At 36.0% G+C, this 25,703-nt stretch overlaps 1 protein-coding gene across 3 annotated transcripts; it reads left to right on the top strand.

Annotated features, from left to right (window-relative positions):
- Nucleotides 1-25,319, top strand: LOC149849126 (protein OSB3, chloroplastic/mitochondrial-like). 3 transcript variants are annotated; one of them, XM_089998529.1, is made up of 10 exons: nucleotides 1-615; nucleotides 1,405-1,543; nucleotides 3,504-3,600; nucleotides 15,231-15,322; nucleotides 15,433-15,568; nucleotides 22,977-23,065; nucleotides 23,201-23,336; nucleotides 23,772-23,863; nucleotides 24,648-24,802; nucleotides 24,996-25,319. In XM_089998529.1, the coding sequence occupies exons 1-9, from the start codon at nucleotides 125-127 to the stop codon at nucleotides 24,774-24,776; spliced, it is 1,401 nt and encodes a 466-aa protein (XP_089854655.1). In that variant the 5' UTR covers nucleotides 1-124; the 3' UTR covers nucleotides 24,777-24,802; nucleotides 24,996-25,319. The 3 variants fall into 3 exon arrangements, with proteins under 3 accessions (XP_089854655.1, XP_089854663.1, XP_089854673.1); XM_089998537.1 differs by having other exon boundaries at nucleotides 24,648-24,809; XM_089998547.1 differs by having other exon boundaries at nucleotides 24,982-25,111.
- Nucleotides 25,320-25,703: the final 384 nt, after the last annotated feature.

The raw sequence follows: 25,703 nt of genomic DNA, 5'->3' as shown, positions 1-25,703 counted from the left end.
AACTTCTGGTCACCCAATCGTAGAATTGAGCACGACGGCCATGGCGGTTCGTATTTAAACGCATCTCTGGCGACGGCGGGATTCCCATTGCGAAAACCTACTCTCTCTCTCTCTCTCGACGTCGATGAGTTTCCGGCGGGGCGTCGCCGGAATCTGCCGGCAGACGCTCACCCACCGGCATGCTTCCTGCGGTCGCCTCCTTCCGTCTCTCGCGATCATTCGCTCCTCATACGCGACTCGAAAGCGGGCGATCCCTCCCGATTCCGACGAGGGGAAGCGAGGGTCTTCCGATAGGGCGACGAAGGGAGCGCCCGGAGGCGAGTCTTCCGAGACTCGAGGGTTACCGGGTCGCGTGAACGATGAGGAGCACCTCCGCGTCGTGTCGTCCGGCTCGGAGATCGTGTCTCCCGTCGCGGCGACACGGAACGAGCTTCGCCTCGAGGCGAAAGAAAGGCCGCGGCCGACGGAGATCCCGTGGCAGTCGAAGATCGTGAACTCGGTGAGCCTGATCGGCCGCGTAGGGATACCGGTCCACTTCGAGACGTTTCCGGACGGCTCCACCTGCGCCGTCATCGTTCTCGAGCAGAATAGGAGCATGAATTTCCCTCAACTGTGGTACGTTTCTTCTGCTTCTCAACTTTGAATTGGAATGAAGAATCAAAGAGCATCCTTTTCTTGAACTGTTGATTGGTTTCATGCACCAATGAAAACATGTGGCGGTCATTTTTAGACAAGCGATGCATCTTCCCAACTGTATGCTTCGATATAGGATTCTTTTTCCGTTTCTTGTTATTGTTGATGATGATGATGATGCTTTGTTTTCGTCGACAGAAGGCAGTGTTTCCCTGCTATCATACACATTGTGAGCGTTTTTTCCCCTTTCTCGTTATTGATCCTGTGTGCCAGTTCAAAATGTTTATTAGCTCCTTCTCATTATTGATGTGTGTACATTCTGACTTTGAGAAGGATCTGCGTGGTTTCATTTCTGTATGTGTATATGGTGCCGTGAACTCCTTTGTCTTGCTTCATTGGCAGAATGCAAGGCTTCCTACTATGTACTTAAATGGGGATTTAAATGCATCGCCTATACGAAAAAACGGGATATGTTGTGATATCTCATGGTATTCCATAATGCAACATCCCCGTTAGTTTTCTGCATGCTTGGTTGCGTCTAAATGCCCTCTAATAGCATATTCTCCTTGTGTTTCTCGTTTTGCTTTCTTTGTATGATGTGCTGCTTCAACACACATTTGTGCAGCTCCTCTCGTTAAGCAGAATTAAGCTTTTCTGCTTCTGTATACTTCAACAGAGTTTGTTCTTTTTTCCTGTTCCTCATTATGGATTTCCGTGCACCGTTACTGACGGAGACATGGAATCTTATGCTTCTTCTCTTGATTGGAACAGGGTTCCTGTAGTCTTTGAAGGTGACCTGGCAGGAATTGCAGCTTGCCATCTTAAGGAAAATGACTGCATCCATGTTTCTGGACAGCTTAGTGCAGATTCACCACAAATTATTATTGAGAATCGTCATTCCACCGTCCAGGTTAGCTGTTGGTTCAGTTTTTTACAGTGCAGGGATGAACTCTTTTCTTATGATCAAATAAAATGTTACAGAAATTCTGTTTTTTCCATAGTGCATATGGTCATTTGAACCAATGTTGTAATTATCGTATCCAAACCTGTATCGGAAGGGCTGGCGATAGATACAGGTGTATCATACAATATAGTAAGATACAGGAAAAAAACTATTTTAAAAATTACAAAAAAAAAACTCAAAAAAAATCAGAAAAATTTTCCAAAAAGAAAAAAATCATAGAATAAAATAGAAAAAAGAATTCAAATTTAAGCATTATGAACAATTAAACATACACGTGTACTACTATAACATGTGAAACTATGTCATATCAAACAAACAATTAACAAGAATAAAAGGTTTACTATTAAAGAGTCACATTAGATATCAAACAAAAGAAAAAGGTTTTAAGTAAACAAATTATAACAATCACATAATACAAAAATAAAATACAATTTAAAATAACTGAATATCATATCGTATCACATTAAAGATTCAAGGGGATATATTGTATCGCATGAACCAGTGATACTGCGATACGCCATATTGTACGATACTGATAACACTGATTTGAACACCAGTTCCTTGTCAACAAATTTTATTGGGCTGTAATTATGATATAAAATCCCGTACTTAAGACAAAAAACTTTAGTTAGGCTACTTGAGCAATAAAATAAATGTCCCTAGTTGAGATTGAATGAGATGGCTAGATCGTACACTGTAACTGAGGGTTCTAGGGTTTGGATCCCACTGGGGTATCCCCCAGCTTGACTGTCAAAAGGAAGCCCTAGTTAAGTAAGGCACTTTATTTGTGCTGCAATACAATATTTATTCACCATAATAAATGATAATTAGGGCACTTGAGAGAATTTTTTGATAGTGAGAAGAAAAATCCTTGAGTACATATCCTTGTAATTCAACTTGGTTACTTTTTGAAGTTGCAGAATACGTAAGGTTTATCAGCAGTTTTACCTTTTTGTCCCTTATTGTGAATGCACTTTCTTGTCATGTTGAGTTGGATGCCCTTGTTCTTTGTAGCTGCGACTACTCATTTTCTTGACATGGGTTTGATTTGCTAACTTATTGTCTATAAACGTCTTAAAACCATGTATCTAACACCTGTTAAAGTTGAAGTAGGGATGGTTTGGTGTAAATGTATTTGTTTTATAAGAATTTGAAAAATGGCAAGTCAGTCTGTCTAGTTTTAGTGTCAATTATTTTTTCATTTCCCCATGAACTAGGGTATTCAAGCTTTATAGGAACATAACTCACATTGGATTGGTGTAAGGGACATGAAAGAGGAATAGAGAATCCAACTCCTCCCACCCTCATTTAGTGGTAGAAAGAAAAAATGTTCTTAGACTTGCTAATATTTTAAAACATTCTTTATTGCTACTCTGGGACCCAGAAGCTCAAGGAGATTTTACTCCTTGGTGCCAATTAGGTGCTCTATCATGTTTTCGTTTTTATTTTTTATTTTTTATTTTCATTATGCATTATAATGTTCCTTTAAGAAAACCAACAAATTACCCTGGTAGATTAAGTTTGACTTGATCTTAATCTGAAGTTTCCTAGTCTCCTTAATAAGTAAAAGCTAAGTTTTTGACTTTTCCTTAATTTTTTTATTAATTCAGAAACCGATTTTTTAGTCTTCTTGTTCACTATGAAATGAAGCCATTTGAAAAGCTTAATCAGCTTGCTATTTGAATTTTGGCTGCTCCATTACTAGGGGTGATTCTTGTTACTCACTCAATTTTGCATCTTCATTTTGTAATCTGGACTAATGGCCTATTTCCATTATGAGTAGTCTATAATTTACACAGAATACAGTTACTTGCTTAGATGTAAATGTGGTTTCATATTTGATTGGATTTCCCTAGCATCTGGTTATGGCAGTTGGTTTGATTTCCCCACCATCTGGTTATGTCAGGTGATGGCACACAGTCTAAGCTTTGTCCAGCCAAAATCTCAAGAAGAAAATACTGAACCATTCCATAAACGATTGCCTCATGCCACTCACTTGCGAGGTAAATTTGATATTTTTTCTTGCAGATAGATGGTTTAAAACAGTATGGATGGTTGAATGGGCTAAATTTCATGGTATTTTAAAAGGAATTCTATCTAAGCAGTGGCTTTACCAAAACAAAATCTTTTCATAGATATGTTGTAAATAAGACCTTTTCTACTATACTTTTAGAAGAAGATTCATGAAATTTGTCTACACCTCAATCAAGACACGTCTAACTAATTAAAGCCCATATTACTATTTCACCCTGAAATTAGTCTTTGACTTTTTTAATATTAATTGAGAAACTAGAGTTTGTGAGAGGTCTAAAAAAGATTTTATGCTGAATAATAGCTATTAATTTTACTTCAACAACAGAAAAGTATTTCAATGTTTGGACTACTAGTTATGTAGAACTGAAAAGCTTGACTTGGGATGTAAAAATGTTTCATGTGTCTTCTTGGGACATGGGGTTTCCCTATTTGATTTCACACAATAATAGCCATGTGAATGATGACGATCATGTGAATATATGACTTGGTCTATGAATCGTTGTAAACATAATACATGGGATATTTGGCTTAGTATATAAGATGCAGTTGGTTTGATACAACATAGGAATCCTTACCTTAGTTGTCAAAGGTGCTAGGCGGAGCCTAGGCAGTGAGCCCCTAAAAAGACTAGGTGGGGTTTAGGCGGGGGCCTAGGTGGACTAGGCGGTACCCTAAATAATTTTTTTTTTAAATATACAAAATATGTAAGCAAACTACTAAAATTAATAACAAACATGTATACAACATAAATCAATCAACAATAAGAAATAGACAAATAATAACATGTGGTCGAAAAGCAATAGACAAATAATAACATGTGGTTGAACATTGTAAACCGATCATATGAACTACGCACAATGCCAGAGTCATGTAGATATATAACTCACACACACACACTCCCACCACTATTCAAGACAATAACAATGTCCAAGAAATATAACAATAGGAAATTCAGATAAATCAATGATTCTCAAGAAATCAGAAAATGCATAGTTGATCAGAATATTAATGTAAATCAACAAAATCACAACCATAAACTATTGATGTGATGCATTAGCTAATAACCTAAGAAAACTCAATCTATTTACAGAAATTAATAAATCCAATAAAAAGTCCAAATTTAAAGAGTGAGAAACAAAGAGAGTGAGGAGCGAGACAATGAGGGAGTGAGAGAAACAGAGAGAGAGAGAGTGAGGAGCGAGACAAAGAGAGAGAGTGAGAGAAATATAGAGTGAGAATGAGACATAGAGAGTGAGAGAAGCAGAGAGTGAGAATGAAACAAAGAGAGTGAGAACGAGACAACGAGAGAGTGAGAGAGCGAGACAGAGAGAGTGAGAGAAACAGAGAGTGAGAATGAGACATCGAGAGAGTGCTAAAACGAGACAGTGAGAGAGACAGAGATTAAGAACGAGACAATGAGGGAGTGAGAGAACTAGACAAAGAGAGTGTGAGCATTGGCAAACTCATGACTCAGGCTCGAATCAAACCCCTATTGGGTCACCAAGTCAGCGGGTTGACTCGGACGAGTCAGGACTATATTTTATAGTGTAAGCACATGAATAAGATATGGAAATACCTAAACTTCAATCTAATATGTCATTAGATAAGTTGCAAAAACATATAATTATACATGATTATTAACTTTTTTCATTGAACAATATTAGATTCTTCATAACAAGTGACTATATAATAATTATGCATTAAAATAATAAAATGCATGATAAAAAATTTTATTTAATGGGTTGGATCGACAGTCCTTAATCGTGACCCAGTTGGGGTCCGATCTAGGTTGACTCGGGCGATTCCCGAGTCGACTCGTCGGATTTGCCAACTATGAGTGTGAGAGAGACAAAGAGTGCGAACGAGATATATATATATATAGAGAGAGAAACAAAGAGATAGAGGTCATACCTCTTCTTCTTCTTCTTGCTGCTGCAAAAACCCTAGAGAGAGTGTGAAAAGGGAGAGAGAGGGAGAGAAAGCGAAAAGGGGAAAGGGAAAGCCCCTTTCCCCTTTTTATACTTGTGGTCTACGTCAACAAAACAAAAAATGACAAAAGGCTTTAGAGCCTAGGTGGTTCCAGCCTAGGCGACACCTAGGCGAGCTAGGTAGCACCTAGGCGATAAAATAGGGCCCTTGCCTAAACCCAGTTGCCCAGGCGGTGGGGTTGCACCTAGGCCACTTAGGCACCGCCTTTGACAACTAAGATCCTTAAAGATTGCAAATGGTGACTATGGTCTATATATTCGTCTCAGACTGCCTATTGTGGACAAGTTTGCTATTTTTCTGTGTATAATGGTGCACTTTACTCTTATAGTTGTATAACCAAATATGAATAAATTCTATGTCACATAGATGCGAGTGAGGATGCGGCGATGAGGCACTTTAAAAAAACTTGTGTAAGAAGGTGCAAGAAGGATATATATATCATTTTTAACAGTTTTAATCTAGCTCTAATAAAATAAAAACAATTATCATGTCATCAATTCATCATGCATAAATTCATACAATAAATCAAATTAACAATCTAAAATTGTTATTCTTCATCAATAAAAAATAACACCACAATTAAATCAACCTAAATATATTATGGCTCTGCTAAGTGAATTAAGAAAACAAAAAACAATCAAACAAGTCGAACAAAAAAGAAGTAAATTATACTAATAAAAGAAGCAACACTAGCACTAGCAACAAACTTGCATGTGGTGATGAGGATGACGTAATTCCTTTCTCTTTATTTGCGAGTCCTTTTCCTTTATCAAAGCCAAAAAAATAATTATTTTATTAAAATAAAGTTTATAAAAAAAAATGGCCGAACTCAGAACCCAACCCATGCCTTAGTTCACCAAAGCCGAATGCAGTCGGTCTAGGTTTGGTTTTGGTGAACCCATGCCTGGGTTCACCAAAGCCTCTTCCAGAGCAAGCATGGGTCCGGTTGTGCTGAACCTAGGCCTAGGCTCACCAGAGTTGAACCCAGCGGGACTGGGTTCGGCCCTTGCTCCAACGAGGGGAGGTGGAAGAAGGAGGATAATAAGGAAGAAGAAGAAAGAGAGGAGGAGACGGCGACAGAGGGATGAGGAGAAGGAAGAAGAAGAAAGGCAAGAGGAGCAGACAAAGGAAGAAGAAGAAAGACAGGAGGAGGAGGCAGGGAAAGAAAAAGAAGACAGGAGAAGAAGGAAGAAGGGAGAGAGAGAGAGACGTACCTATTTCACCTCGTCAAGTCAGGGAGGGGAGGAGGATGAGTCGGGGTCGGGGGAGGTGTGGTGGCGTGATCATGCTGCCACCCCCTGATTTCTTTTTTTTTTTAATTGGACCAAAATGGACTTGGTCAAATTTTTGACAAATATAACCCCCGCACCCAGGGGGTATTTGACCATACCTGCACCCGCGTCGCATCAACGTGGGTGTGGCGGCCTTTTTAACTAGTCTGTTGTATTCAAATACAAAAAAAAAGAATAATAGAGAGCCTCTTATGGGCTTCACAAACACGCAAAAATGTGTAAACACAAGGACCACTTATGGGTCAAATGCAAGCATACAAGCACAACCCACAAATGGGTGAGAGACAAAGAGTAAAAAATATAAATCGTATTGAGGATTATTGCTTGAGACAAGCATTACAAACAAGATGGAATTCATCCCCTATTTATACACAAAAGGAACCGACCATTGGGAGTACTCCCAACGACTAGAAATATAGTCGTTGGGAGCACTCCCAAGAGCTCTTTGTGTCAAGGGCATTATAAAGACTATAATGCCCTTGATAAAAAGATAAAAATGTTAAAAATATATATACATATGTATATATATACATATGTATATATATACATGTCTCTCTCTCTCTCTCTCTCTCTCTCTCTCTCTCTCTATATATATATATATATATATATATATATATATATATATATATATATATATATATATATATATATAAATTATGTAATTCATTTGTAGTACCCGATAGGGGTATTTTTGTCTTTTTACATAGTTGTTTTATAGAAACAACTATTTTTTAATTAGGTTATTTTATCTCTTTAGTTTTTTGTAATTTCTTTTTTTAAATCTCTTTTTTTGTATTGTGACCGTTGGGGGCTCCCAACGTCTCTATGGGGAGCCCCCAATGGCTCTACCTTTTTGCTTCATTTTTGGTATAAATAGGGGTTATTTCCCCTTGTATATGTTATGCCTTTTCAAGGCTCAATCCAATAAACATTTCATTATTTTTCATGCTTGTATAGCCTTTTAGGCTTTTATATTGTCCCTTTAGACTTCTTGTTTGAATGCCATAGTGCTTGTCCATTATTAGACTTTGTGAATGCTTGTGCATTCTTGGGTTACACTTCCGCCTATTTTCTTACATGGTATCAGAGCATGGTCTCTAGAAGAATAGCTCGTGTGTTGCTTCAGCACGGTGGTCGGCTTGAAAAGCATGCCACTCAAAGTTTGGATTCAAAGAAAGAATTTACTCGGTATGAATCGCATACCTTTTAAAAGGTGTCTCTTGTATTATTTATCTCATGCATTGTGCATGAGAAATACTTATTTTCTTGATCATTATATATATATATATACATATATATATATGAATGCTTTTGTTATTTTCTTTGTATTCTCTACTTTAAATATTTACGGTATGCATTTGAAAATGTATTTAAAATGTAGTAGCCTCTTGCTAAATATGTTAAAAATGAATAGTTCTTTAAAGAAATTATTAAGTCTTGTGCGTAAGCATATTTCCATAAAATATTTGTTTTAATTATGCATATTGTCATAAAAATTATATTTTACAAGAATATATGCTTTTCCTTTAAAATCTTAAATATTATGCTTTTCATATTGCTAATTCCCTTGTATGCATTTGGTTTTATCATAATAATTATTGGTAATCATTATGAGTTTTAGGAGTTCCTTAAAATTTTAGGCACTTGTATGATTTACACCTTATGTCATCATGTTTTCTTTAACTATTTGGTAATATCGTGGATATTTTTGCATACTTATACAATTTCAACGATTCTCTCATTTTTTTCCCTTCAATAATATTCTTCTTTTGCTTTTTAGCATTGAACTCTTAGTGTGTTTTTGTGTATTTTGCACTTTATGTGCTTGTGATATTTGGTTCTTTATGAACTCCTCTTGTGTTATCCTTTGTAATTTGTATTTTCGCAATAGTTAATTTTAAGATGTTTTTCTCATTATGCAAAATTAATTCTTTGAAAAACATTCTTGATTGATTATGCTTGAGAATGATCTTCGATATTTGTGTTCATCTCTATTTGGCTTTTATATAGAAAGTAAATCTTGTATTAGATGCTTTGAATGCATTTTATAATGTTAACTCGTTCTCTCTAAAAATGTGTCATAGTCACACAAAAATAGATTGCATTATGAATTATGTTTAGTATAATTTCATAGCTTCTATATAACTTATGTGGCTATGAGTTATTAGATCATCTTATTGCTTCGAGTATTCATGATTGATAGTAATTATGTTTACTTTTGAGATTGTAAAAGGTTCTTCTAAAAACTTTATATGTATTATTTCCTTAATATATTACATGTTTTGTTTGTCTAATAGTAGACTTTTGATTTAAAAGAATTCCTTTTAAGATAATATGTTCTTGTTTTCTCTTTAAAATTATTAGATATTTTGTATATAACGTGCCCTAGTGCATCTATCCCTTGATCGGTGAATTTATTTTAAAAATTTGATTATGTTAAGCATGATTCTTGTTTATTCAAAAGGTTGTCATAAGACATATTGTTATGCATATGATTGCACTTTTTCTAAGATTGGTCATTTACCATTATTGGTTTTTTCTATTTGAAATTATCTTTTCATATCGGTTCTTTTTATGAACTCACCTATTTGGAAAATGATTTTCGTGAGTATTCACCTATATGTAGACAAGAGATGTTTATTCACACCTTCATGTGTGTTTTTTAGCCCATTGTTGGCTTTGTACTCTTGCTCTAGTAGCTGATACACTTGTTTTAAGTGTTATTATATGTCAAAGTTACCAAAAGCGCCTAGGTAAGTGGGAAAGCGCGCTTCGGAAGTGCAAAACGTCGTGCTTCCAAAACGCGCGGGGAAGCGCGCTTCTCTTTTATGGGAAGCGCGCTTTTCATCATGCTTCTCTAATTTTTTCAATTTTTTTATTTTTTATTTTTATTTTTTTGTTTTTTTCGCTTTCCCCTCGCTTCCTAGGTCGCTTACGGTTCGCTTTCGAGACGATTCCCGGTTCGCTCCTAAGTGGTTCCATGCTTCCCGCTTTCTAAAATTTTGAAAGTGCCTCGCTTCTTGCTCCCACTTTCCGTATCGCTTCCCGCTTCCGCTTTCCGTATCGCTTCCCGCTCTCGCTTCCTCAACTTGCAACCATGTTATATGTAGACAAGAGATGTTTATTCACACCTTCATGTGTGTTTTTTAGCTCATTGTTGGCTTTCTACTCTTGCTCCAATAGTTGATACACTTGTTTTAAGTGTCATTATACGTAGACAAGAGATGCTGATTCACACCTTCGTGTGTGATTTTTACCTCATTGTTGGCTTTACACCCTTGTTCTAGTTGCTGATACACTTGATTTTGAGTGTCACTATATGTAGACAAGAGACATTTATTCACACTCTCGTGTGCGGTTTTTAGCCCATTGTTGGCTTTGTGCTCTTGGTCTAATCGCTGATACACTCGTTTCAAATGTCATTATATGTAGACAAGAGATGTTTTTGTATACCTTCATGTGTGTCTTTAGCCCTTTAGTGGCATGTTGTTTATGCTCTTGGTCTAGTCGCTGATACACTTGTATTTGAGGTTTGGAGGACTACATGGTGATTGCTTGTGATGATTAAACCGATGCTCTAATTTATTGATACAAATGTTTGAGAATTTTTAATCTATTCAAAATTGTCTAACTCATTTTCTCTTCTATGAGAAATTATTGATTGAAATAATTTCATGCATCTTGCATTGCATTATTAAAGTTTGCAAAATATCACTCCTTGATATTTGTGAGAATGTAATTTTTCACAAATTGGTGTTTTTACTATTTTGTTTAAACCATGTTATTCTTGCTTTACAATATATTGTTGTTACAAATTTTATAACTCTTGGGCTAAAATATTTTAGTTATACATTGCCGGTCCCAAGCCCGGATAAAGGAGGAGGGTTGCGGTAGGCCAGTGACAGACAGCATAAAAACTTAGTCATATCCTATGAATATGAACCAATATGAGAATTTCGTTGGGGGCGTAGCGACGCGCTGTACTCTATAGGCCCAGATGCAGTGATAAATGGGCAAGGGTTGCTAGGTCGTCGCCCGGAAGCGACGTGTCACACCGGCGCCCGGGTGTGGTGTCAAATAGGCAAGGGTTCCCTCACTTTGTTGGACGGGTGGGGGTAAAGAAGTTAGTCCAAGACCATAAAATTAGGTTAGCCACTTGGAACATAGGGTCTTTAATTGGTAAGTTGGCAGAGTTAGTAGATGTTATGTGTAGGAGAAAGATTGATATTTTATGTCTACAAGAGACCAAATGGGTAGGTGAGAAGGCAAAAGTGATAGAACCTTGGGGATATAAGATTTGGTATACAGGAATAAATAGGAATAGGAATGGAGTAGGGATTGTGAGTTTATAGATAATGTAGTTGAGGTCCGTAGGAAGGGTGATAGGATTTTACTTATTAAATTAGTATTAGGTATGGATATTATTAATATTATTAGTGTTTATGCACATCAAGTAGGTTTAGATGATTCCATTAAGCGTCAGTTTTGGGAAGATTTAGATGGAGTAGTACAAGGGATATCTTATGGAGAAAAGATTTTCATCGGCGGTGACCTTAATGGACATGTAGGCATTAGTAGGGATGGATTTGAGAGTATCCATGGAGGCTATGGTATAAGAGAAAAAAACGAAAGTGGAGAAAGGATTTTAGATTTTGGTTTGTCCTATGATATGATCTTAGCAAACACTTGGTTTAGGAAGAGGGAGTCTCACCTAGTAACATTTAAAAGTAGGGTTAATACGAGTCAGATAGATTTTTTCCTACTTAAAAAGAGAGAGAGAGGAGTTGTTGTATCGATTGTAAGGTTATACCGGGAGAAAGTATAGCTACACAACATAGAGTCTTAATTTTAGATCTTAGAATTAGACAATGCCGCAAAAGGGATAGACATAGGATAGATCCTAGAATTAAGTGGTGGGCGCTGAAAGGAGCTAAACAATGAATGTTTATAAAGCAGGTAAGAAGCTGATTGGTGTCTCGAGGAGGATTCAGAATCAATGTGGAATAAGATAGTGGGTGGCATTAGAAAGGTGGCTAAGGAGGTATTAGGTGAGTCTAAAGGCGGTGCACCGCTAGGTAAGGATACATCATGGTGGAACGAGGATGTCAAATTAGCTATTAAGGTTAAAAGAGAGTGTTATAGAAATTTAAGTCGTGATAATGAGAATTTGGAGAAGTATATAATAGCAAATAAGGAAGCTAAAAAAGTAGTTCGAAACGCGAGGGATAAGGTATATAAGGAGGTTTATGACAAATTGGATACCAAAGAGGGCGAGAAGGATATTTATAGGCTTGCAAAGATGAGAGATAGAAAATCGATGAATCTGGGTATGGTTAAATGTATCAAAGATGAAACACAAAGGGTTTTAGTCAAAGATGAGGAGATTATGGAGAGATGAAAAGATTATTTTGATAAGCTATTTAATGGAAGTCATGCTCAGGGTCTTGGAGACTTCTTCATTCCTTTTCATAAAATGAATCGTGACTTCATGCGCAAGATTCAAAAGAAAGAAATTGCAGAGGCTTTGAAGAAAATGAAATCAAGAAGGGCAGTTGGCCCAGATGGTATACCTATCGACCTATCGAGGCTTGGAAATGCTTAGGAGAGAAGGGTTTAGAATGGTTGACAAATCTTTTTAACAAGATTTGACGGACAAATAAGATGCCTAATGAGTGGAGGAAGAGTACTTTGGTGCCTCTATATAAGAATAAGTGTGATATACAAGATTGCACAAACTATCGTGGTATAAAACTCATGAGTCATACTATGAAACTTTGGGAGAGGGTGATTGAGTCTAGGTTGAGGAAGATTGTCATGATATCAGAGAATCAATTTGGTTTTATGCCTGGAAGATCAACTATGGAAGCTATACATCTTCTTAGACAACTTATTGAGAGAAATAGAGAGAGGAACAAAGATTTGCATATGATTTTTATTGATTTGGAGAAGGCATACGATAGAGTACCTAGGGACGTTCTCTGGTGGACAATGATGAAGAAAGGTGTTTCTCTAAAGTACATTAGTATAATTAAAGATATGTATGAAGGAGTAGTAACCAATGTCCGCACTTGTGGAGGGGTGACAACCAATTTTTCTATAACGGTTGGGTTACATCAAGGATCTACTTTAGGCCCTTTCCTATTTGCTATAGTGATGGATGAGCTTATGAGATCAATTCAAGAAAATGTGTCAGTGGTGTATGTTGTTTGTTGATGATATTGTTTTGATTGATGAGTCTAGAGCTGGGGTTAATGCTAAGTTAGAATTATTGAGATAGACATTGGAAGCAAGAGGTTTTAAGTTGAGTAAGAGTAAGACAGAATATATGGAATGCCGGTTTAGTAAGCAACGAAGTAGTGATGGGTGTGTAGTGAAGCTTGGTGAGCAAGAAATATCGGTGGATGACTGTTGCAAATATTTGGGATCTATCATTCAAAAGTATGGAGAAATTGATGGAGATGTAAATCATAGGATAAAGGTTGGGTGGATGAAATGGAAAAGTGCAACTGGAGTGTTGTGCGGTCGTAGAATGTCATTGCGGTTGAAGGGAAAGTTTTATAGGACGACTATTAGGCCCGCTTTACTATATGGTACGGAATGTTGGGCTGCCAAGAGACATCATATTCAAAAAATGAGTGTAGCTGAGATGCGTATGCTTAGATGGTGGAAATACAATAAAGGATAAGATTCGGAACGAGGAGATACATAAGAAGGTAGGCGTTGCACCCATTGAAAATAAGATAAGAGAGAATCGTTTACGATGGTTTGGACATATTTGGCGAAGGCCTAATGTCCAGTTAGAAGGATGGAGAAATGGGAAAATATATTAGTTAAAAGAGGTCGGGGTAGGCCTAGGAAGACTTGAATGGAGATGATAGGAAAGGATATGAATGCTTTGAACCTCACCAAGGACATGGCATTGGATAGAAATGATTGGAGGAGAAGGATTCATGTGGAAGACCCAGAATGATTTTCTTTGTTGGTTCATATCGCCAACCCCAATTGTTTTGGGATGAAGGCGTAGTTGTTGTTGTTGCGCTAAAATATTTTTCTTAAGTACTTGGAGTCTTCTTTTGGTTTGTTCTTTCTATGCAGGATCTTTAAGATGTGATACCTTCGATACATCATGGAGATAACCAATGAAGGTGCTTGGGGATGATCACCAATAAAGGCGTTTTGAAGACTTATATTTGCAAGATTTTTCTGAGATGCCATAAAGATGGAGATTTTCCTTGAAGACTTAGACTGCTTTCCAAGATTCTTTTTGTATTTCCAAACTTTTCGGATATCTTTTTCCGTCAAGTTTGAGGAGTGTTAAATATATATATATATATATATAATGTAATTCATTTGTAATACCTGTAGGGGTATTTTTGTCTTTTTACATAGTTGTTTATAAAAACAATTATTTTTTAATTAGGCTATTTTATCTTTTTATTTTTTTGTAATTTTTTTTTTAATTCCCCTTTTTTGTACACGCATTGGGGGTCCCACATAGAGTCGTTGGGACCCCCAACGGTCACAAATGCGACCGTTGGGGTCTCCCAACGTCTCTATGGGGAGCCCCCAATGGCTCTCCCTTTTTGCTTCATTTTTTGTATAAATAGGGGTCATCCCCCCTTGTATATGTTATGCCTTTTCAAGGCTCAATCCAATAAACATTCCATTATTTTTCATGCTTGTATAGCCTTTTAGGCTTTTATATTGTCTCTATGGACTTGTTTGAATGCCATAGTGTTTGTCCATTATTGGACTTTGTGAATGCTTGTGCATTCTTGGGTTGCACCTCCGCTTATTTTCTTACAAAAAATACAAAAAGTAAAAAGCCCTAAAGTGCCCCTAATGAATACAACTAATTACATGCAGTGAAATAACAAAAATACCCCTAATGGGTATATATATATATATATGTGTGTGTGTGTGTGTGTGTGTGTGTGTACACAAGAAATACATACAACTTAACATCCGTGTGACGTAGAAAAAAATCAATTTGTGCTCCTCATTGATAGTCTTCTTTCAAATTAAAGAATGATTACATGCATACTTTTCAGTCTTATATTGCAACTTGCAAGGCCAGATTTGCTGTAACTGCTTAAGCATCGTGGGAACTTTTGAATTCCTATCTTCATAGGGTATTTGGTTTTTGTCCATGTACTTATTGTGGATGTAGCATCTGTTCTGGACTCTGCAATCTTGCTTCTTACTCCACCAAGAATCTCTCTCTCTCTCTCTCTCTCTCATTGATCTTTAAAATGCTACCACATGTCCCACTTCTAGAATCAGCCTCACATCTAAATTTGGTTTTCTTTTGTGAGAAGCTAATAATATCCGAGGATCCAGCTCTTCTAAAACTCATTGGAATGACCTTCTTGCAAATCCCCATAACTGGTGGGACAAACGATATTCCAAGGTTAGTGACAGTAGGAATGATTTGTGACTTTAATTTTATTTTCTTTTTCATATCATATGGACAATTGGTGATCCTCTGGCTTATTTTGCTCTTTTTTTTCTTGTAATTAGGCTAATCCTAAACAGCCTGATTTTGAACACAAGGAATCTGGTGAAGGACTTTGGCTTGGCAATTCGACTGCTGCTCAGGTTTTGTTAGCACTTGAAAATCCTGTCTTTTTTGATAAACTGAAGCGCTTGAAGTCAGGCAAGTCAAGAGTTTTGATATAATATTGGAAATTGTTGTTCTATGTTTTGAATGTGTTACTTTTCTGTTTAGGTGGTTTTCTCATTTAATTTCTAGTGTCATAACTTTTGAAGATTTGTTCTTATTGCTTTCTTGGCAGTTCAGAAAGTGCATTCAAGGTACTGCTTGAAAATGTGAAAATTATTCATTTGCTTTTTCTGCAAGTTATGAGTAGTTTTTTTGACAGTTCATCCTCGGAAAATGTGTGAAAATGCAACAAAGAATTATTCCTACTTCTCTATCTGTAGGCAATGATATCTAAGGAAGGAATTGTTCCCACTTCACCTAGACTGGGAAGGGAGAGGACATGAGAGGGGAAATTTAGGGATCTGAGTTGGTTGAATTCAGTTGAGATCTAGGCGTGGACATAGGGTCTATCGTTACTGAGTCTGTACTATTTAATTCTCCTATCAGGTTGGGGGATTTTACTTTATACAATTCCATTTGCCTCTCTAGTTTTCATTTTTTCTGTTCCATCCTTAGTGTAAATTAAGATGGCCAATTAGAACTTTTGTGAGATGTAGCACTCTTGTATTTTTTCTGAATTTGGTTTTGAAAATCCTTACCAAATACAATCACGTCTGTTTGGGGGCTTATGAACTGTAAATAAATGGATTTTGGTTGACCTTTGATATCTGAACTGAACCTGTCTGATTGGCATTTATTGTTAGATGCAGACATTGTACTGCCTCCAACCCTCTCATATATTTTATCTGGATCTGGATCAGGATCAGGTTCTAGTTTGGATTTTGTTGGGATCAAGCAGGTTCCAGTTTTCATTCGAAAATCAGAACTGTGTTCGCCATCTTGCATTGAGTTCTATTACAAATCAGTTGGGTTTGATATGTGTTTACTAAATCCGCTTTCTCTGTAACAGTATTTATTACTACCTCATTGGGACCCACAAAAATGGCATCTGGACATACATTGTTGCTCTTTTAGGATGCGTGTCTACAGTGTCTCCCCATGAATATGTCTAAGTTTATATTTGCTTCCAAGGAAGTTCATGATGTTAGTATACATGGTAGTGTTAGAAAGTGGCTTTGAATACATTAGGTTCAATAATGAACCCATACACATGCACATGAAGTGCGAATAAACCCATTAAAGGGAACAACACAAGCACATAATGTGCTAACACATAAACCCACACAAGGGGCAAAAATATGACATAAAGTCATAAGTTGAATATTATTGAAGAAGAGAGTAAAAACCCCTTACAATGGAGCAAGAGCTCCTCCAAATCTTAAGAATACAAAGGGGCAAGCCCCTATTTATAAGCATAAAAGGGACCACCTTGGGGGCTCCCAAGGGAGACGTTGGAGAGCCCCCAACGGTCACATTTGTGACCGTTGGGGGCTCCCAACGTCTCTATTGGGATGCCCCCAATGTGGTACGAAATACGAAAATTAAGAAAATAAAAAACAGAAAATTAAAGGAAAAATTACAATGCATATTCCAATTGGAATATGCGTAAAATGACAAATTACAAGAATACCCTTGAGGGTATTTTAGGAAGATAAAATATATATATTTATATATATATATATATAAATAGAGATACGTATACATATATATATATGTATACGTATCTTTATATATATATAAATATATATATGTACATTTAAGGATTATATTTCAACATATATGTGTACGAGTACACATATTTTAACACCCCCCCCTCAATCTTTGCGGAGAAATGAAAAGATTGAACAATAAGGGCAAGACTCCAAGAGGCTTCGGCAAGGATGCAATTGAAAATGCCTTCCTCCAATTGTCTTCTAACGGTGAACACATTTTCTGAACCATCCAGGGTACTCCTCTTTGTCCTATCTCCAAAATCCTGTGGAATAACAACAAAGAACAAGTAAAAAATATCTTTGCACTTTACTCAAATAGAACATTCCCAACAAGGTGCAAAATTTATGCATAATAGGATAACTACTTTAGTACGAAAATAAAATTTAGAAAACCAAAGTTTCAAAAACCAAATATCATATTAAAGAGTGAGCGGAAACGAATTGCTAGAATGCATAATGCATTCATAAGGTCCAACATTGGACAAACACAACCCCATAATGGGGAAAAACAAAATGGTCCACTAAGGGACACCACAATAAGCCTACGAAGAGGCATAAGCTACATATGTTTTATTGAATGGGGGCCTAAAAGGCCATAATGAGCATATGCATATACTATCATAAAATGAATTAACACTTAAAGAAATCATTAATGAACATGCTCCAAACATACTTTAGTCAAAAAGAACAAAAGAGTTCAAAATGTGTTTAAAAGAACACGGATACAAATGTCCAAAGGCATGACGAATATGATCTTCAATAAGAGGGGCTTTGTAAAGGTATATTTAAAAACGCATAATAGAGATTTTCACATCTTTAGGGAGAAGATCTATGTCAAACAAATGTCATAAATAAGAAGCATGATTTGACTAAGTATATTAAAACATCCACCCAAGATTCAAAAAATGAATATCATTTGAGACAGAAGACTCATTTTGCATATCAAATACAAAAGTCGTCGAAAAAACTGTAAGCACTTAATATATAGATTAAATGCTAAAATATCAATTTGATTTAAAAACATATCATAGATATGATTCACTTGTATCTAAAAAACACAAGAAATTTTCAAAAGTAGTTTATCTACTACAAGCAACTACCTCATTAGTCCTCCAAAACCCGTAAATCAAGTGTATAAGCTACTAGATCAAGAATATAAATATAATGTCATTAAAGGCCAAATGACACACACTAAGGTGTGTAAAAATACCTCTTGTCTATATATAATAATACTTGAAATGAGTGCATCAACGACAAGAACAAGAGAATACATGCCAACATGGACCAAAAACATCTCTTGTCTACGTAAAAAGACACTAAAAAACAAGTATGTTCAGCTACTAGAACAAGAGTATTAAGCCAACCATGGGCTAAAAACACAATACATCTCTTGTCTACATAAAATGACACTTGAATTGAGTGAAAGAAGCCAACCATGGGCATACATCTCAGCGACTAGAACAAGGACACAAATGCCAACATGGACTAAAGATCACACACCATGGTGTGAATCAACGTGTTTTGTCTACATATGATAACACTCAAGACAAGTGTGTTTAGCTACTAGACCAAGAGAGCAAAGCCAACAAAGTGCTACCAACACACAATGGTGTAATAATATGTCTTGTCTACATATGATGACACTTAGATAAGAGGTATAAGAGGAGAAGACTTTTGAGGTAATAAAACTTTGTAATGACAAACATATATATAAAACCTTGAATCAATAGAACAATATTATTCAAAAAGAATACCCATAACAACAATATTTTGGAATAAATGTGTGAATATACACACACCAAGAACACTTGTGCACAAAAGCACAAAACACAAATGTGCAAATGCACTCATAAGATTCATAAACAATAAAAGGTTGGGCAATAATCCCAAAAACCTTGATTTTAATATACCTTAAAACATTTTAAGGTTTCAAACATCATATATCCATCACATTTATATATAAATAAGAGCATCCATAAGATCAATGGCCAACATCAAACGAGTGTCATACTCATATACCAAATCATTCTAGAGTCCCAAGGTGCCCATAACTCACCTCAACCACCATCTATAATATGGCAAGTGGACAATCTAAAATGATATAACACAAGGTGCCCATAACTCACCTCAAATATCTCTAATATAACAATAGGGCCATAAAAGAATTGATGCATCATATAACTTGTGATGGATAAGATAAGTACCATAAAAAAACTTTTTCAAAGAACATAATGACATAAAGAAATCATCTTGGGATAATCAAGAGAAGAAAATCAAGCTTTTAACAAAGAAATCACAAGAACCGTAATGGTTCGCAAGGAGAGCTTTAACACAATACCCAAGAAAAGATATTCAAAAATACTTGAAAATTTATAGAATTGGGATTAAATCCCATACAACAAGTTTTAATATTCTTTGATTGAGATATGCGGAAACGTACAAAGTGCTATAAGCACTTACAATGTTTTATAATGATTCAACAAAAGAATCAATATCTAAATTCATTACACTTTCACCAAAAGAAATGTGCACAAAAGCTCCACAATGTAAAAATGTCTACGAAGAGACAATACGTATATGAGTACAAATACTTTAGAAAAGATGTACACAAAGGCACTCTCACAACACTTGAACAAAGAATACGCAAAAAGCGTAATAATATCAAACATGCAATAATGCATGTATTTCATAAAAGATGCAAATGCTTGAGACTCTCAAGCTTCAATTATGCAATTTTATGCTTGATAAATGCAATTTAAAAGAAGACCATATTATGGCCAATGTAGGCATCCTTAGAGATACAATCAAGAGGTTTTGAAATCTTATGTGAAAATTACAAACCAACAAGTTTGTAAAGTTGCATCAATAAATTTAATGAAATCTTTTATACCAAAAAGATGTAATAGATACACTATGCATTTTATATAGTGTGAGAAATTCTTTTAAAAGATCTTTTACAACGGTTCGAACAACCTATTTATCACAAACAATTTTTTAAAAAACCTTTAAATAAACCAAAATCATTGAAACATCTTTAGGAGTTCTCATAAATAGTTATTATTAACGAGAACTACTTAGGATTCATAACAAGGATTTAGATGTGAGAGATTCTTATACAAGAATTATATCAAGATTTTCCAACAAATGCACTAAAATCCATAAACAAGAGAGGAACTCAAAACAAATTAGACTTTATATGAGATTAAAGAGTTTTTAAACAAAGATCATTAATCTAGCAAGAAATCGTATTTAAAAAGTTAACTTATAGGTTAATCACGAAATTCTTATGAAAAATCATAAATCTCACATAATTGAAAAACAATTTTGCAAAACATAAATTACTATTATATGTGATGAGAAATCGATAACTATATAACCAAGAATTATATATTTGAACAATAAACAAATTTACCAAATTTAAAAGTAGATATTTTAAAATATACGAACACGCGAAATGTGAAAGGAAATGATTCAACTATCAAAAACACTAAATGTGCATGAAAAATAGTTTCATAATGCATAATATGTTAAGAAAAGAGATACATACCGAAAACTTTTAAAAAAAGAGAGGAACAACGAATACTTCACCATTTCTTGAGCACCACGCTTTCCGTTGCGCCAAGAGACTGTGAAAATATCTCAAAAATGAGATAAAGTGTGCGATAAGCACAACACCACCAATGTGCACAAATGCACAAGAACACTTAGAACAAATGTACACAAAGGTACAATAAAGAAACTCAAATGCACAAAGGCATACAAAATATAAAGAATTTTATTGAGAGGAATGGAGAACAAAAGCTCCAAGAAGTGCATTTTACAAAGGGGGAACTCCCCTATTTATAAGAGAAAAAGGAGCCTTGGAGGGGCTCCACTAGCTGTTGGAGCCCCTCCAACGGTTAGAATTCTCACAGTTGGAGAGGCTCAACAGCTAGTGTTGAGCCCTCCAAGGTTGACTTTGAGTCAACAATCAAAAAGACAAAAAAATGAAAAGAAAAAAAGGAAAAAGAAGAAAAGTAAAAAATACAAAAGAATTACAACATATTCATAATTATGAATATGCGCAAAAGAGAAATGACTAAAATACCCTTGCAGGTTTTACAAGAAACAGGAAACATATATATTTACATATATATATAAATAGATACATATACATATACATCATGTATATATGTATATGTATCTCTTTTTATATATATATGTAAATATTTACATAAAGAGAGATACATTTTAACAGAGACAACCCCATCGTAACCGAGCTCTGATACCATGTTAGAAAGTGGCTTTGAATACATTAGGTTCAATAATGAACCCATACACATGCACATGAAGTGCGAATAAACCCATTAAAGGGAACAACACAAGCACATAATGTGCTAACACATAAACCCACACAAAGGGCAAAAATATGACATAAAGTCATAAGTTGAATATTATTGAAGAAGAGGAAGAAGAGGGTAAAAACCCCTTACAATAGAGCAAGAGCTCCTCCAAATCTTAAGAATACAAAGGGGGAAAGCCCCTATTTATAAGCATAAAAGGGACCACCTTGGGGGCTCCCAAGGGAGACGTTGGAGAGCCCCCAACGGTCACATTTGTGACCGTTGGGGGCTCCCAACGTCTCTATTGGGAGGCCCTCAATGTGGTACGAAATACGAAAATTAAGAAAATAAAAAACAGAAAATTAAGGGAAAAATTACAATGCATATTCCAATTGGAATATGTGTAAAATGACAAATTACAAGAATACCCTTGAGGGTATTTTAGGAAGATAAAATATATATATTTATATATACATATATATATGTATACGTATCTTTTTATATATATATATATAAAATATATATATGTACATTTAAGGATTATATTTCAACATATGTGTACGAGTACACATATTTTAACAGGTAGTGTAACGATACATGGCTAGCCCCAGTTGTGAGAAAGTTGTAGCTTAAGCAAAATTATTTAATGAATAAACGGTCAATCGGATGGTCAAAATTCTTGTGTTAGGTATATGTTTCACATCGAAGCCTGGGGATGGTCAAAATTCTTGTGTTAGGTATATGTGTCACATCGAAGCCTGGGGTTTTTCCATCACTCAGGTGACAAATAGTCCATGGTATTACGACGAGCAGATATCCATTATCAAGTTTCACCTAATAAGGTGATTATTGATAGTCTATTTGTTTTATTTTATCATGAAAGAGTGGTATTTACTAGAGTAGCCATTTGATATTCCATGGTTTTCTCTTCATGAATCAAGATAGTTTGTGCAATCCAAGGGAATATGTAGCATGACAGTTCTAATAATTGATCCCAGTTGGAGTTGCAAAAAAAAAGCTATTTACAATTTGAAAACCACCTTGGTCTCTGAAATCCACCCAAAGAGAGGAAGATTGAGAATTTAAAACTTCGTTGGACATTGGATATGTCTATTAGGAAGAAGCTCTCATTTTTGCTCCACAAGGAAAAGATTAGAACAAAAAAGTTTGCAGAATGTGCTATAATTCTTTCAAGAGAGAGAGGTTTGGAAATCCATTAAAAAACAATATTTATTTATCAGAGTTTCAAAGACCTATACAATGATTATATTCATAAGCAATTTACAGGAAAAAGACACTTCATTTTTTCCAATAAACTACCCCTCATTTAACTATCAAATTGCAAATTTGTGCTTTTCAGATACAGTGCATCACTGTGTGAATTGTAATTTCTGTCTAGTGTGCATTTTCGTTTTGTCTAATAATGTTTACATGTTAATAAATCTGTTTATTTAATCTCACATACAGATGAGGGAAAGGGCTCCAATTTGCCCAATCCACTCTGGGATGATCTTCTTGCCAATCCTGGTAATTGGCTGGACAACAGAAAGAGCAAGGTTGGTAATTGGTAATGCTTCAAATCAGTATGTGAATTTACAATGGTTCAGCAGCTTATGGACTCCTTCCTACTTATTAGTGTGATGTTTTTCCTTTCATCTTTTTCTATGATATTGTATAATTCTTGTGACCAGACAAAAACCAACCAGCCAGACTTCAAACACAAATCAACTGGAGAAGCACTTTGGATCAATAAATCCACTCCAGCACCGATTTTGTTAGCTCTGAAATCCCCTACTACTTGCCAAAAATTATTGAACAAGAGAACAGGTAAATCGAACTAGCTGTAGGATGGTTTTTGGTCTTTCAATTCCTTGGATTCATGCTTTTCCAAGATATGATTGTATAATGGTCTGAGAAATTTAATCTCCCTGTTTTTTCTCTGGATTATTTCATCGATAATCATCATCAGGTTAATGGTGCTAAATTTGGCCTCTCTCTCTCTCTCTCTCTCTCTCTCTCTCTCTCTCTCTCTCTCTCTCTCTCTCTCGTGTGTGTGTGTGTGTGTTTCTTAAGTCACTGTTTTTCTTCTTTCCCCATAATAAATGTTTCTGCAGCTCTAGCTGAATAATTTTGGCTGGATCTGTTGTTTTTTCCTTTTATGGGTGGGGGTTTAGGATATGGGGGGTTATATGAACTAGCATGATTACTTTCTTTGGTTTTTTTAGAAAAAAATGCTCAGAAATTCTTGGCATATACTTGTAGTGGAAAAAGAAGCAAAGACAAAAGACAAGGAGAATTCCTGGAAGGACTTGATTGCTAACCCAGACAAGTGGTATGACAACAGATTGAATAAGGTAGCTGCGTGCTTGTCTTTCCTTCTATTCCCAACCAGCTCTGTGCTACCAAGAGTGGAACACACACACACAGATGCACAACAGATTGAAGAAAGTAGCTGCATGCTTGTCTTTCCTTCTATTCCCACCCAGCTCTGTGCTACCAAGTGCAGATACACACACACACACACCAGATGCACAACATGCACCATTCTTTTGAGGGTATGTGTTTTACAAAGTCTGTGCTACCAAGTGTGGAACACACACACACACACAGATGCACAACAGATTGAAGAAAGTAGCTGCATGCTTGTCTTTCCTTCTATTCCCACCCAGCTCTGTGCTACCAAGTGCGGATACACACACAGATGCACAACATGCACCATTCTTGTAAGGGTATGTGTGATACAAAGAGCGCTTTCTGCATCATAAATATCAGTGGTGCTCAATTGACTTTAATATTTACTAAATAGGCATCACTTTTCCCATGGAAAAAAATCATTGGAGATCAAGCCTGTAGGGGCAGAGCAAATTGTTTATCATGATTTTGGCAGACAATAAGGGATTGAATCATATTCCATGTTCATATCACGTGGTCAGAAAATACTGTAAATTATTTCCTAAAGCTCCTTAGCTTTGCAAAGACAATGTTTTAAAATGTTTTGGATATTCTCAAAGGACTTTGATTTCTCCAACAACATGGACTCATAAGTTGGTCCATCATGGATGCACACATGAACATGCACACGGACACACGTATATATAGTTTATTTCTTTGTGAACTTGCTGTATTGTTGAATTGTAGACCAATCCCAAAGCTCCTGATTTCAAGCACAAGGAAAGTGGTGAAGCACTGTGGCTTGACAGCTCCCCAGATTGGGCTCGGCCTAAATTGGTACCTGGTAGAGAATCCGGTGCCTCTTTCTGGTGGTGATACATTACTCATACAAGTGGGATAAGGTGAGAGGTATTTAAATATTTCTCAATTTTGGTAACCTTTTTCTGTACCAGTTTGTCTATGCTTTTTGCTGTGTCCTGTATATCGTCACTTTCTCGGGTGCTGCCTAATTTTGCGTAGATTGTGCAGTTCTTAACCTTCTTCTTTCTTAGGGTTTCTCCATGTTCTGATAGTTTTGCAGTTTTATTGAAATAGGATGCATCGAGGAGCAGCTCTATTGCTTGTTGCACCATTCTAAAGGTGAGCGATTTAGCTGGTTGAGGCTGAAACTGGTGGAGTGCTGCTTGAATCGTATGCCGCATAAAATCATCACTAGAGGTTGTATGACACAAAATCATCACAAGGCTGAAATTGGTGCATGTATGTGTCTGTGCCCTTTGCTCGTTGGTCTGCGTGTTGTGTGCACATGCACAAGCCGTCCAGATATAATGCTATAGGAGATCTCGACATGACTATGCTTGTCTAATAGTTCTAAGAAATTCAAATCTATATGCAAATTCCTGTGCTTAATTTGTTAAATATTATCAATTTGTGCTCTTTTCTGATTTCTTTGAGTCATTCTTAATTGGTTATTAACTGAGAGAAGAGGATTGGAAGTGTGCCCGCAGGACAGTTTCCAGGATTAGATGATACCAGAGTTCATTGCAGCAGATGCGCTAAGAGGTGCCTCAAAAATTTTTGTACAAAACCATAAGGTAAAGTATCAGCTAAAAAAAACTGGTCTTGTTAGTTGGGAACTGAATCAAAGGTGGAAGATCAAGGCGACTATGTATCAGCTACAAAAAGCCAAGTCTTGTCTGTTGAGAATAAAAGAAAAGTTGAACCGACGGGGAGTGATCAAGACTTCTGATTGGATCTACGGCTGTCAATGGTGAGGTCTGTGCGGGTTGCCCGACCCAAATA

The sequence above is a fragment of the Nuphar pumila genome, chromosome 1, assembly GCF_984573655.1.
Source record: "Nuphar pumila chromosome 1, dmNupPumi1.hap1.1, whole genome shotgun sequence".
Classification (NCBI taxonomy): domain Eukaryota; kingdom Viridiplantae; phylum Streptophyta; class Magnoliopsida; order Nymphaeales; family Nymphaeaceae; genus Nuphar; species Nuphar pumila.
The sequence above is the reverse complement of the archived record's forward strand: the minus strand, read 5'-3'. Positions and strand labels throughout refer to the sequence as shown.